This window comes from Balaenoptera ricei, chromosome 1, assembly GCF_028023285.1.
Source record: "Balaenoptera ricei isolate mBalRic1 chromosome 1, mBalRic1.hap2, whole genome shotgun sequence".
NCBI lineage: Eukaryota > Metazoa > Chordata > Mammalia > Artiodactyla > Balaenopteridae > Balaenoptera > Balaenoptera ricei.
Window position 1 is genome coordinate 50,483,760 of NC_082639.1, and position 14,991 is coordinate 50,498,750.

At 40.9% G+C, this 14,991-nt stretch overlaps 1 protein-coding gene across 7 annotated transcripts in view; it reads left to right on the top strand.

Annotated features, from left to right (window-relative positions):
- The window catches only part of FGGY (FGGY carbohydrate kinase domain containing), a 411,167-nt gene that overhangs the window by 19,233 nt on the left and 376,943 nt on the right, over window positions 1-14,991 (top strand). For all 7 annotated transcript variants that reach the window (XM_059898898.1, XM_059898889.1, XM_059898942.1 and 4 more), the window contains one exon: window positions 1,447-1,661. In XM_059898898.1, coding sequence (XP_059754881.1) covers window positions 1,461-1,661 — 201 coding nt within the window. In that variant the 5' untranslated portion in view covers window positions 1,447-1,460. The remainder of the gene's footprint in view (window positions 1-1,446; window positions 1,662-14,991) is intronic.

Consider the following 14,991-nt stretch of genomic DNA (forward strand, 5'->3'; position numbering starts at 1 on the left):
CTGGGGAGTTGTAGCATGTTCACCAGCATGGGTATCTTGGGGGCTTGTTCTTATTCTTTAAAAGGCCAGTCTGGAAAATGAAAGCCTCTGTGAGATGTCTGTGTCGTGGGGGCTAATCTGACCAGAGGGACTCAGAGCGGCAGTGAAGGCCAAGGAATTCCTGAGTGTTCTCTGGTCAGATTTCCTTGTAACTCACAAGGGGTCTGTAAAGAAAACAGATTGTCTAACAAGTTCCTGATCCTGTCTCCCTCGAGGCTCCTTCCCAATTCCCAGTCACTTCCTGACACGGCTGCAGTATATTTACCTCTTCTCCAAACCTGTATCGCAAGCTGCTAAGAAGGAAAGGAAGGGACACGAGACAGATGTGGGACTTTGGGTCCAGGCTGCTCTTGAGTGGTGCTGGCTAAATCTCTTAACTTCTCAGAGACCTATTTGCCCATCAGTATAAAATGCATCAATGTGCATTTACTGGTCTTAAGTGTGTGGACCTAGCATTAAGAGAAATGTTACATATCTCTTGGCGTCTCATCTTAGTCACCTGTAAAATAGATTTTTAACTATACTCACCTTCAGGGGGAGAGGGGAATTGGATGAAGGCAGTCAAAAGGTACAAACTTCCGGTTGTAAGATAACTAAATACTAGGAATATAATGTACAACGTGATAAATAGAATGAACACTCCTGTATTTATATATGAAAGTTAAGAGAGTAAATCCTAAGATACCTCACCACACAAATTTGTTTTTCTGTTTCTTTACTTTTATATCTCTATGAGATGATGAATATTCACTAAGCTTATTGTGATAATCACTTCTTAATGTATGAAAGCCAAATCATTATGCTGTACACCTTAAACTTATACGGTGCTCTATGTCAATTATATCTCAATAAAACTGGAAGAAAAAAATAGTCTCACCTTGTAGAGTCATAGTGAGTAGAGGGGCTGTATGTACTTTTTACAGTGCTTGTTGGCACATAATAGGCGCTCAGTAGATAGTTTTTTGAATGAATGGCCGACTGGGCAGATGAGGTTCCTTTTCAGCGCCATGGGCATTGTCCTTGTTGCGATTCAAATTCAGTGAGACGAAAATGCATATTTATTGCCTCCAGATTCTCAGCTCTATAACCCTTTATTTATCCTCATAGCACTTTTCACCCAGTGTCACGACTTTGCTTGAATAATTAATGCAGTTCGTAAATGCTCACCATCTGACTCCCTTCCAAGAACAGAAACTCCATGTCTGAGGTCATGCCTGTCTGTTTACCCACTACCTAGCTCAGTGCCTGTTAGCACCCTGGCAGCAATGAACGTTTTGTTGGATGAATAAATAATCAATGGCTACCAGTTCATCAGCCGCATCCCTTCATTTCCACTTTCAAGTTGTCCCATGCTTGGCTTTGCAGACCCACTTGGTCTTCACGTGGTTTTGCCCTTGATCCCCGCAGGTGGAGGGACGGCAATGCCCGGTGGAGATCAGGAACTCGGGAGCTACTACGTGGGTGTGGACGTGGGGACAGGCAGTGTCCGTGCAGCTCTGGTGGACCAGAGGGGCACCCTCTTGGCTTTCGCAGACCAGCCAATCAACCACTGGGAGCCTCAGTTCAACCACCACGAGCAGTCCTCCGAGGACATCTGGGCTGCATGCTGCATCGTCACAAAGGTACGGCCTCAACTCTCGCGTTCTCACGCGTGTTCCCCTGCTCCCGCCTGCTGAGTGTGTGTAGTGTGTCCATCTGGTGCCAGGGACAACGTCGGGGTAACTTTAGACACAGGCTTTGCCTTTAGGGAGCTCATGGTCTATGGCAGAGACCAAGAGACAGCTGGGATGTAACGTGATAGGTGCTGGGAGCAAAGTGACTGTGGCTAGAGCTGAGGAAGGGGCCAACACTGAGGGGCTCCAGGTAGACAGGATGGAGGATGCAGAACATGTAGACAGAGGATTCAGTCAGATGTGACCGAATGTGAAGATGTCACTGATAACCGTAGATGACCTCTACTGTGCCCTCAGGTGTGCCCAGTGCTGTGTAAAACGTGTTAACATGCATTATGTAGTCGGATCCTCACAACGACCCTATAAAGGTACCTTCATTTTACTGAGGAGGAAACAAAGGCAGTTAGTAAGTAAGAAAGGCAATCTGACTCCAGTGCTGCACCCTTAAGTCACTGGACTGTCCTGCCTTCCAAGTGGACAAATGAGGGGAACCTCATTTTGTTCAGAGGGAACTGCATGTGCAAAGCCACAGTGGCCTGAGAACACGGTGGGTTCTGAGAAAGGAAGGAAGTCAGGCAAGCCTAGTGCATCTCTGAGTTGTGCCAGGTAGACGTTTATCTTGAGTGGCCTTGGTTTGCGGTCAGCTTGCTGGCTTGGGAACAGGAGTGATGCTGGATGAGAATTGTTCCCTTTTAGTTTCACTCGACTGGTTTTATATCCTGGTGATCAGGAACGACAGAGATGCTTTTGTAGTTTTTTCCAGAGGGAAAAATAAAGTCCTGGGTTCTCTCTTCTCACTGTTCCTAGTTTAGTTCCTTAAATATTCATGAAGGGCTTGGTAATTTGCAGATGGACAATTCACCATTCTGTCCGTATTGATCAGTCTGTTTAAACTTTAATGAGCTCTGGGCTGATGTTAGTGCCCCCGGAGAAGAAGGCAGGGAGAGAAGGTCGGGGTGGGAGGCACTGGAGCATTATATAGGAATAAAAGGGGGGCACATCTTCTCTTCTGCCTGTTTAATTTTCCTCCTCCCTCCCCTCCCCCCGCCCCGTCCCAGCCCCCGCGTTGGTGAGAATCTTCTACTCTTTGCCCTTGGGTCTCCTTTGTTCTTCCAACATATAGCCTTTCTCGCCATTCAGGAAATTGTCAAGAAGAAAATATAATCCCCTGATGAAAAGCTACTTTAAAACAGGTCTCCTCTAAGTACAACTTGGTTTAATGTTGGATTTTTAATCATTTCCCGGTGGCAGCCACCTCTTCATCTGCTTGAGCCCCGTTAGCCACGTGAGTGCTCTGGGCATTTGTCCTTAGTGAGGATGTCTCTCTGTAGCAAACCTGGATAAAGCTATTGGGTCTTAGGCTGTTCCCCTCACATGGGGTATGGCCATGTGGCCGCATGTCAGAAGCCATATGATAAACATGACACATCTACTCACAGCTGTATTGCTATGTGAGGTTGAAGGAGGGAAGCTTGTTTATATTAGAGTGGTAACACACCAGAGAGCACAGATTCTGGAGCCAGACTGCCTGGATTGACATCCCAGTTTCAACATTTATTAGCTTGTCATCTTGGACAAGTTACTTATGGTGTCTTGCTTGAGTTTCATCATCTGTAAAATGGAATGATGACTGTACCTATCTGCATTGGGTCGTTGTGAGGATTAAATGAGTTAATGCATATAAAATGTCGTAACAGTGCCTGGAAGTGAGTAAGCGCTATGATTCCTATGGCGATGACGATGACAATAACAGAAATGAGTAGATTCTGGAGGAGAGTGAACTTCTGAGATGAAATACTGAGAAGTCAATGTCAGTAAGGGAGGCACCTCATGGGAATATTCACTCCTTTTGTCGTTAGGGTTCTTTCCATGTAAGATTTTGAGAAGCAATGGGCTGGGGCAAGGGGTGACATAAAATGCATCCCGACCTGTCTTGTCTTTCTCAAGGACTTAAGGAAGTCAAGAGTTTGAGAGCAGCTGTACTTACTGCTTCCTTTTCCCTAAGTTGCTCACATTGCCTGAGACGCTTTCCCCTTAGTCAAGTTAATAAAAACAATAAGAACAACAGTAACAGTATGATGATGATGATGGCAGCTCACATTTCTTGGGCACTGGTTATGTTCCAGGTACCATGCTGAACACTTCATACCAATCACTTCATTTTATCCACACAACAGCCTCTTTTTTTTAAAAAAAAAAAAACTGAAATATAGTTGATTTACAATGTTGTGTTATTTTCAGGTGTACTATTTTTTTCAGATTCTTTTGTCTTATTGGTTATTAAAAAATATTGAGTAGAGTTCCTTGTGCTATACAGTAGGTCCTTGTTGGTTATCTGTTTTATATATAGTAGTGTGCCCATGTTAATCCCAAACTCCTAATTTATCCCCCTACCCTTTTCCTTTTGGTATCCATAAGTTTGTTTTCTGTGTTTGTAGGTCTAGTTCTATTTTGTATCTAAGTTCATTTGTATCTTTTTTTTTTTTTTTTTAGATTCCACATGCAAGCAATATTATATGATATTAGTCCTCTGTCTGGCTTAGTTCACTTAGTATGATAATCTCTAGGTCCATCCATGTTGCTGCAAATGGCATCATTTCATTCTCTTTTATGGCTGAGTAATATTCCATTGTATATATGTACCACATCTTCTTTATCCATTCCTCTGTTGATGGTCATGTAGGTTGCTTCCATGTCTTGGCTATTGTAAATAATGCTGCAGTGAACATTGGGGTGCATGTATCCTTTCGAACCATGTTTTTCTCTGATATATGCCCAAGAGTGGGATTGCTGGATCATATGGTAGCTCTATCTTTAGTTTTTTTAAGAACCTCCATACTGTTTTCCATAGTGGCTTCACCAATTTATTATGAACTCTGTTTTAGAGCTGGAAGAAATGAGCTGTTAAGAGGTAAAGTAACCACCCAAAGTCAGGGGTTGGGCTGCTGCTGTCTCCCTCTTGCTCTTTTTTTGTCCCTCTCTTCAGCCTCATCTTATTCCACATGCCCGCATCTTCGAAATCGTATTAAGCTACCTGAATTTTTTTTTTAACTTGGCACTGAATGGAGAACTTTGAGCTTATCCTGATTGTTATATTAAGCATTCTGAATTACAAGTGCCTTTACCCAGCTGTCTGCTTATGTGGAAAATGTGTGCCCCCCGAGCAGGGGTCATATCTTGTTTATCTGTATTTCCTTAGAGTTCCTCACTTGTAATGTGCCCCATTCATGTCTGTTGAGTACGTGAATGAGTGAAGTATCTGTTGTTTTCATTATCTGGCATGCTCTTCTCTTACCTTTTTTTTTAACCTGCCCAGCTCCTGGGTACCTTTTAAGGTAAGCTTAAGCATTACTTCCCCCTGGGACCCTTCCTGGTTGACCGCTGACAGTCCCTGCCCGCCCTTGACAACCTCAGAAGAAAGAGGGTGAGAAACCCCTCTCTGCTGCCCCAGAGCGCACGTCTTCACCTGTATCATTATCTGGTCCTTACCAGATTGTGTTTTAATTGGTGACTTGTTTTAACCATGAGCTGAACTCTTGGAGAGTGTCATCTCTGTGTCCACAGCATCTAACACATTGCTTGGCACAAATTTGATGCTCAGTAAATGGTTGCTGAATTAATGTTACTCAGAGCTAAAAACAAGCGAACAAAAAACATTCTGACATCCCTCATCTTGTTCAAATGTTGCAATAACTCTATGACATAGCTTGCCATACTTCCTATTTGACACGTGAGGATATTGAGGCTCTGAAACTAATGAGTATTAGAGACAGACCTAGACCCCTACTGAGATGGCTCCAAATCCTCTTCTCTGTTCTACTCACCACTGCCCCTGAAATTGTCAAGTCTTTATTGGGTTGATGCCCACACATCTAAAGATTTCTATGGAAACACACAAGTCCTATAGCTTATGTCATCCTTGATTTTAAGGGCTTATATCCCTTTTTGGAGCCGCAAATCTTAATCACCTCAACAAGGCAAGAACGTTGCAAGGTAGTGTCTAGTAACAGCTTCCATTAGGAAGAAGATAAGCTGGAGGTATCATTCAGCCAGCAGGTATTTGTCAAGTGTCATTAGTCTGCAAATATTTATTGAGCACCTACTATGTGCTATGCTGTTTGCTAAGCACTAGATTATATATGGGAGCGAGGGCTACAACAAGTTCTCTGCCCCTAAGGATGAAATAGTTCAGTTGCATGGAAAAAAATAATACCCATGAAGCCAACGAAATACCATTTTGTTCTAAATTGTACCAGCTGTATGAGTAATGGTTGGAGAGAGAAGGAGCAGAAGAGGGAGTCACCCATGTGGGACTGAGCAATCATGTCAACCTCCTATATTTATAGAACCTTTATGGTTTACCAAGTATGTTCCTATCCATTTGATTGTCATACAAGGTGGGTAGGGGAGGGGTTGTTATTCCCATGTTAAATTGAAAAGAAATACTGAGATCCAGAGAGTTAAGTGACTTTCCCTAAGTCACCCAGGAAGTGGGTGATAAGCCTGAACTCAGGCCAGATCTCTGTATTCCCTCCATCTCCAACACCACATACCTTCATCTTTTGTCTGGATTAACATTGGAATGTAACTGACCTCCTCATCTATGTCTATGCCCTTCCCCTCTCCAATTGTGCTCCTTCTTGAGCTGGAATGATAGATATATGTTAATGCTAACTTGATCAGGTCCCTCTTTTGCTTACAGCTCTTCTGTAGCCCCATACTACTGCCTGGATATAACTCAGAATCCTTAACATGGCCTGTAGGTGCTGTGTGGTTTGGTTTCAGCCTGCTCTTGGCTCATCTCATGTTGCTTCTCTCAGCTCTGCCTTCCACCCATATTCTCCTTCTGTCATAATCCCACACATGCACTGCTCCCCCTGTCCTCTGGCCGGACTTTTGCACACATTCTTTCTTCTTTCTGCACACTCTTCCTGCCTTCTGCTGACATAGTTCACTCCTCTTCATCCTTAGATCCATACTGTCCGATACAGCAGTCACTAGCCACATGTCACCGTTTAAATTTAGTTAAAATTAAATAGAGTTTAAAATTTGGTTCCTCCATTGCAGTAGCCACGCTTCAAGGGCTCGGCAGCCACGTGTGGCTGGTGGCTGCTGTGCTGGACAGCACGGATACAGAACATGTCCATCACTGCAGAAGGTCCCTTGGGTAGTGCTGCGCTGGATCTTAGTTCAAAAGGCAGTTGTTCAAGGAGGAAGCCTTTTCTCGCCCAATGTTACCTCCCAACTAAGTCCTATTTTACTCAGTGTTTTCACATCTCTCGTACTTTTTCTTCATAGAACTTCACATGGTTTGTGAATCATTCATTTTTTTTTTAAATTTAATTTTATTTATTATTTATTTATCTGTTCATGGCTGTGTTGGGTCTTCGTTTCTGTGCGAGGGCTTTCTCTAGTTGCGGCGAGCGGGGGCCACTCGTCATCGCAGTGCGTTGGCCTCTCTTGTTGCAGAGCACAGGCTCCAGACGCGCAGGCTCAGCAGCTGTGGCTCATGGGCCCAGCCGCTCCGTGGCATGTGGGATCTTCCCAGACCAGGGCTCGAACCCGCGTCCCCTGCATTGGCAGGCAGACTCTCAACCACCGCGCCACCAGGGAAGCCCAATCATTCATTTTTTGATTAATATCAAATAGTAAAATCATTCTATAATCAAGTAATAACATAACAAAATAAATGAAGTAAAATAAAATAATTCCCATTTGTGGATTAATAGCTGTCTTTTCTACTAGATTTTGTGCCGCAGGAGGGTAGGAACTATAGTTTGCTCACCCAGGTCCTAACGTATAGTAGACCCTGGAAATGTAAAAAGAATGAATGACTCAAGACATTGGGACCTCCCTACTCCCAATCAATGAAGAAAGCTTGAGGAAGGATGTAGGGTTAAAAGTGAGACTTGAGAACACTAAGAGTGGCTGTTCAGGAGGAATATTACGGACGGAAGCGCTTAGGTGGAAAAGTTAGAGTCAACCCCGGCTGGAGCAGGTGGTTTCCAGTAGGAGGAGGAAGGGGAGCTGGAATTGGTGATGGGGGCATACCTGGGGTGGCTGGTTCTGAGGCCACTTGGGAGCTCTTCTAGAATCATCCTGGGTTTCAGACTGACCAGCAACAGATTCAGGATGGCTTGGAGGAACAGAAACTAAATTCAAGGATGCCAGTTAGGAGGCAATTTCCTTCTTCTAATGAAGTTCTGGAAGCTGAGATTTGTTTGAACCATAAGGTCTGGGAGGCCTGGGGCTATGTCTGTCTTGTTGAGCATGTGTCCTCTATGGTGGCACATGTAGGTGGTTAATACTATCTCTTTAATAAATGAAGGGCTGGGTTAGGATGTTGGCCGAGGAATAAAGAGGCAGCGCAAGACTGAGAGACTTTGGAAGGAAGATCTAACAGGACCTGGTGACGATGGAAAGGGAGGAGGTAGAGGCAGTTTCAGAGTTTCTGTTCTTGGAGGAATGTTGGTGTCACTGACATAAATGGCAGTGTTTGGCCTCTATCTCTCTACCTTATGTTCAAGGGACAGTACCACACCTGAGCTAGGATGCTGTGTAGGTAATGGACCAGGACTGGATTTGTTCATTTTACTGGTCACTAGAGTAGATTTTGTAAAACTGAAGGCCTCCAGGGGCCTTGCAGGTAACATACACCCCACACAAGCTGTATTAGCCTTGTTGTTATTCCCACCTCAGGGCCTTTGCACTGGCTGGTCTCCTTCCTGAAACACTTTTTCTGCAGTTTTCTACAGGGTCAGCTCCTCGGGTCCTACAGGTGTTTCCTCAAATCTCACTTTCTCAGCAACTACCTTCCCCTTCTCCGGCATTCCTGATCCCCCTGACATCACTTTCTAGTATACTGTACATACACTATATAATTTTTTCGGTTTATAGTCTGTTGTATATCCTTACAACGTAACCTCCAAAACAGTGAGGAATTAAAAAAAATATTTTGCTTTCCATTGTTTCCCAAATGCCCAGAAGTGTGCACAGCATGACCTTAGAAGGGGCTTGATTGTATTTGCTGATTGACTGAATGAGTAATTGAATTGTGTAGGCAACAGGGAGTGATGGGCCTGAGGGAACTGGGGATTTCATAACCTCATGCACACCCCCAAAGCTGACAAAGGCATTCAAATCAAGATTCAAAAGAATACAGTACCAGCCACACAGAACTCTACTGCAAGCTGGATTCCGTGAGGCCCCAGGCTTTGACCCTTGCTCCAAATACAGCTAAAGATAAAACCAGGTATGCCTCTGACCCTCCAGTTCTCAGTTTGGAAGATTTCTGAGGAACGCTGTCTCCCCACCCAATATGGCACAGCCTGCTGATTTAAAACACATGCAGAATTGAACTGGTTCCCACAGTCAGAACAAAGCGATGCACAATCCCTTCCCCAAACATTTGTTTGCTGCCCCGTAGCTACGAGTTGACAGTTGTGAGACATGGACCAGGTTACCGAATGAAGTTGCAGAAGTCTCCTTCTCTGGAAATTCTTTAGCAGAGCAATGTGCTTTCTCTCTAGCCTAGGAAATTCCCTTGATGCCAAGCTGTTGGGGTGAGTTTACTAGCCTGCTTTCTTCTTCCATTAATGAGCGTATAAAAAAGAATCCTCAGGTCAGCAGGTCAAGTCCCAGGGGCCTTCTGGGTAGTGTGACCCTGACAGCCATCTCTCTGAGATGGTTTAGAAGGGGCTGGGGTTGGGGAGTGGAGGGGGTCCTCATGATAAGCACGATGAGCATGGTCATAAGGCATTTCCATATAAGGCTGGGGAAATGACAGTGGCTGCCTAACCAAATCAGGTTTAAATGCATGTCACAATTATTCCTCCAGTTCCTTGTGATAGGTTTCCGTTTTAGAGATGGAGACACTGCACTTTTGAGGCTGAAAGGCCATGGTTAGAATATAGAACTCTGTAGGTCTTCGAGGGGATTCATAAAGTAGATTGTAGAGAATATTTTCTTTTCTTCTACTGGAAAGTCGCTCCCACCGTAATTCTTAGGAGGATTTGAGTTTATCCAGTCTTTTCAGTTGTTTATCCTGTCATTTTATATGTGCTTACATGACACACAGAGCATGCTATGCTTCATACATCAGAAAGATTCCATGAACACAATTAGTAAGGCATCGAGTGAGTTTTCCATCCTTCATATTTCCTACAAAGGTTTATCGGTTCCAGAGCACTTTCAAACTAATTGACGCTCTTGATCCTTACCTAGGAGTTCTCTCTCTCTCAGGAACCTGAGGCTCAGAAAGGTGATGAGATTAGTGCAAGATTACCTGATCCGGAAGTGGTGGAGTTGGAACCAGAAGGTGGCTCTTTTGACACTGTAGCCCATGCTTGTTTCTACTCCAAAGCTGCCTTGTGGTATTGAGTTTTATTGCATCTTCTACATGTTCCCTCCCAGTTCCTCTCTTGACTAATTGCAGGCCTATGTGGGGTGGGCTTGTCCAAGTCAGGCGTGCACTGTCTGGGCACAGAGACCAATAGGGCCGCAAGACAGGTAGAAGTTAGGGCTGGCTTGTTGATTGATAGATTGATGCTCCATGAGTTCAAAGAAGATTGGAGGCAGCTAATTTCCTCAAATAATGGCTGCTACTTATTGTGCACCAAATGCCAGATGTTGGGCTAATCACACCTTATTTTGCTGAATTCTCATAACATCATTAGGAGATGTAGCTCTAAGTAATAGCTTTGTGTAACCAAGGAAACTGGTTTTCTGGCTTCCCAAAGTCACATGACTAGTCGGTGGCAGAGCCAGGTTTCGAACTCAGGGAGTCTGCACCCAGTACCATTGATCTTAGCCACTACCCAGTGATTTCCAAGCCAAGTTGGAAGGACATTCCAGGTAGAGGAGGCCATGCTTATAAATGCTACAGAGACATGATCCAGCAAGGCAAGGGGGTGATTAGAATGGCTGGAATTGTGTAACATGCCCTGGGTCACATAGCCAGAGTGACAGAGCTAGGATCTGAAACCAGGTCTTTGTGGGTCATTGTCATGAGGCCATGCTGACAGGGACTTGGGTTTGCGGCTCACATTCCTCTAAGTCTTGATGGATCAGTGTAGTAAAGGTGTACAGGGCATTCACCTGGTGATGTGGGGCAAAGGAATTGCCAGGCATCCCAGATGGCTCACTAGCGATGTTCTTGCACAGAGCACATGCCCTCTCTGCAGGGTGGGTCTCTTGGGCAGGCAGGCAGTGGCGGAGTAGGAAGAACACAGGCTCTGAGTTTGAATTCTGGCTCTGCCATCGACTGGCTGTACGACAGGATTAAGTTCAAATTCTCAATCTTTGGAGCCCGCTTGCTGTTCCCTTCCCTCCCCAGTCTTCCACTTATTTTTTTAAGAAATGGAAATACTAAATGTTTCCTCAGTGGGCTTTGTAAGGATTAAATAAGATGATGTTTGTAAGTACCTGGCACTCAATAGGTGCTCAATATATGGTGGCATTTTATAATTTATTGTTGTTATTATTTGAAAAAAATTAATGCTTTTCTTTGTTGAAAAATCTGTAATAATTATGTGTAGTTCTTATTTGAGGAACCCGTTAAATAGTAAGAAACAGAATCCTAAATGACAAGTCCAACATTCCAAAACAGGAAAAAAGAAGACTTGTGCATTTTAAATGGTGATGGACACATTTGAGTTGACTTTTGTGGTATTTAAAAGGTTGTTGTCATGTTTTAAGTTGGCAGGAAATGTTAATGAGTATGATCACTCATGCTTTTTCACAAAAGGAAACCATAGAAACAAAAATTTAAAAATAGAATTAATCAATAAGTCTGTTATTCTCCAGCTTAAAAAATTACATGACAAAGTGAAAAATCTCCCATCTCCTCCAGCTGTCATTTCTGTTCTCAGAGGCAACCACTATTAGCAATTTGTTGTATATTCTTTTTGGGTTTTTTGTACCTTATTAATATATCATGGATGTATTTCCATTTCGTCTTTTATAGCTCAACTTTGTAAAAAAATATTTAACAGCTTGGGGTATAATTTACATACTATAAAATCATCCATTGTAAATGTATAATTCAGTGATTTTATTAAATTTACACATTTGTGCAATCATCACCATAATTCAATTTTAGAATAGTTCTGTTACCCCCCAAAAGTTCCCTTATGCCTGTTTGTAGTCAGTCCCCAGCCCCAGTCATAGATAACTGTTTTCTGTCTTTATAGTTATTCTTTTCTAGAAATTTCACGTAAATGGAATCATACAACATGGCTTCTTTTGTGTCTGACTTCTTTCACTTAGCATAATGTTTTTAAGGTTCATTCTTGTGGTTGCACAGATAGTACTCTTGCTGAGTATTATACTGTTGTGTGGATATAACACACGTGGTTTCAACATTTGGTTAAACCATGATGAACATTTGATTTGTTTACAGTTTTAGGGTATTATGAACAATGCTGCTGTGAATATTCACATACAAGTCTTTATGTTGACCTACATTTTTATTTTTCCTGGGTGGATACCTAGGAGTGAAATTGCTGAGTTGTGTGATAAATTATGTTTCATAAAGTGCCAAACTTCTTTCCCAAAATGGCTGTAGTTTACACTTCCACCAGCAATGTACGAGGATTCCACTTTCTCCATAATTTTCTAACACTTGGTATTGTCACTCTTTTATATTATAGCTGTTATTGTAGGTGTGTAGTAGTAGCTCTTTGTGATTTTAATATGCATTTCCTTAATGACTAATGATGTTGAGCATATTTTTGTGTGCTTTGGCCATTTGTCTTCTTTGGTGATGTGTATATTTAAATCTTCTGCCCATTTTGTAACTGGGTTGTTTATCCTCTTATTATTGAGTTATAAGAGTTCTTTATATATTCCATATATGTCTGTTATCAGGTGTATGAATTACAAATGTTTTCTCCCGATGTTTAGCTTATCTTTTCATTTTCTTACTGTTTCTTTTAAAGAGAAAAATTTTAAAATTCTGATGAAGTCAAATTTATTATTTTTTCTTTTATGAGTCTTGCTTTTTAATAAATCTTTGTCTAGCTCATGTCATAAAGATTTTCTCCTGTAAGTTTTATAGTTTTAATTCTTACATTTGCAGATATGATACATTTTTTGAGTCAATTTTTGTGTATGGTGTAAGGTAAAAGTCAAAAAGTATATGTTCTTTTTTTTTTTTTTGCATATGGGCATTTAGTTCTTTTAGTACTACTGTCATACAGTCTGTCCTTACCTGGTTGAATTGTCTTGGCACCTTATAAAAAATCAATTGATCATACAAGTTTGGGTATATTTCTTATGTTTCTATTCTGTTCCATTGATGTATAAATTTATCCTTATGCCAATGCCACACTGACTTAGTAATGGTAATTTTATTGTAATTTGAAATCAGGTAGCATAAGTTCTACAACTTTGTTCTTTCTTTTCAAAAGTGGTTAGACTTTTCTGTGTTTTCTATGTCCTTTACATTTCTGTATAAATTAGGAACAGCTTGTCATTTTCTTAAAAAAAAAAACCTTCTGGGATTTTAATAGGTGTTGTGTAGAATCTGTAGATTAATTTGAGATTGCCATCTCAGCAATGTTGAATTTTCTATTTCATGAATATGGCATATTTCTCCAATTTGTAGTTTCTTTTGTAGCAATGTTTTGTAGTTTTTGGGGTATAGGTTTTGAACTTCTTTTGATAAGTTAATTCCTGAGTATTTTGTTTTTCTGATGCTACTGTGATCAGAATTATTTTTGTATGTCAATTTTGATATGTTAGTTGCTAGTGTATAGAAGTGCAATTGATTTTTATATGTTCATCTTGTATCCTGTGATCTTACTAAGGTTGCTTATTAGTTCAGGTAGATTTTTCTTTTTGATAAATTTCTAAGGATTTTCTGCATATGGGATTATGTCTTCTGCAAAATAATACGCTTTAACGTCTTCCTTTCCTATCTGTATGCTTTAACTGTCTTTTTCTTGCCTCATTGCATTGGCCAGAACCACCAGTACAAGGTTGAATAGAAGTGGTGAAAGAGAACAGCCTTGCTTTGTTTTTAATTGGAAAGAATCATTCATTTTATTGTAAAGTATGATGTTGACTATAGGTTTTTGTAGATGCCGTTTATCAGGTGTGGAAGGTCCCTTCTTTCTTGGTTTATTGAGTGTTTTTAATTATTTATTTATTTATTTATTTGTTTTTGCATCTGTTGAGATGATCATTTGGTATTTGTGCTTTATTCTATTAGTATATGTTATACATTAATTGATTTATGGATATTAAGCGACTCTTGCATTCCTGGGGTAACCCCACATGGTCATGGTGTATAATGAATGTTTTATATGTTGCAATATTGGTTTGTTAATATTTTGTTAAGGATTTTTACACTTATGTTCATGGCAGTTATTGGTCTACAGTGTCCTTTTAATTTGATATCTTTGTTTGGCTTTGGTATCAGGGTAGTATTGGCCATGAAATGTTGGAAAATGTTCTCTCCTTCACTATATCCTAAACAAATTTGTATAGGAGTGGTATTGTTTATTCCTTGAATGTTTCACGGAACTTCCCAATGAGTCCATCTGGTCCTGGAGTTGTTGTTTTGTGGGAATGTTTTAGGTGCAATTTTATTTTTCAAGAAAGACTGTTTCTCAGTTTCTTATGTGGCTTCGGCCAAGTTCCATAGCCCCAAAATGGTTGTTTTTGATGATTTTGTCCAGTTTTATGCTTTTATACCTCTTCATACTACCACACCCAGAAGATGCTTCTCTACCTCTTCATTTTTAATGGCTGTAGAAAATTCTGTTTTACAGGTATACCATAATTTATTTAATAAAAGTAGTTCTTCCAATTTTTAGGTGTATTCTTAAACAGTTAACCTTTGTTTATATGTAATTTTACTTACTCATGCTAATAATTCACTAAGATAGGTTCCTAGGAGTAGGATTGCTGGGTCAAAAGTTATGCACTTTTTAATTTTAATAAATACTATACTATATTCTTTAAAATTTGTACTAAATTATCACACTGTTAGAATAATGTAAAAGAAGGTCCACTTCTCTCTGTCTTGCCACTACTATATACTCTTAATTTTTTACATTTTTGCCAATAAGAAAAACAAAGATTGGGGTATTTTTATTTGCATTTATTTAATTTTAGTGGAGTTGGGAATCTTTTTATATACTCTTTGACTATTTCTTTTTATTTTATGAAGTGACTTGTCATGTCCTTTGCTTAGTTTTCAATTAGATTGGTTGTCTTTTAAATTAATTTATAGGATCTTCTGATATTTTAGTGATATTGAACTTTTATTTGTTTT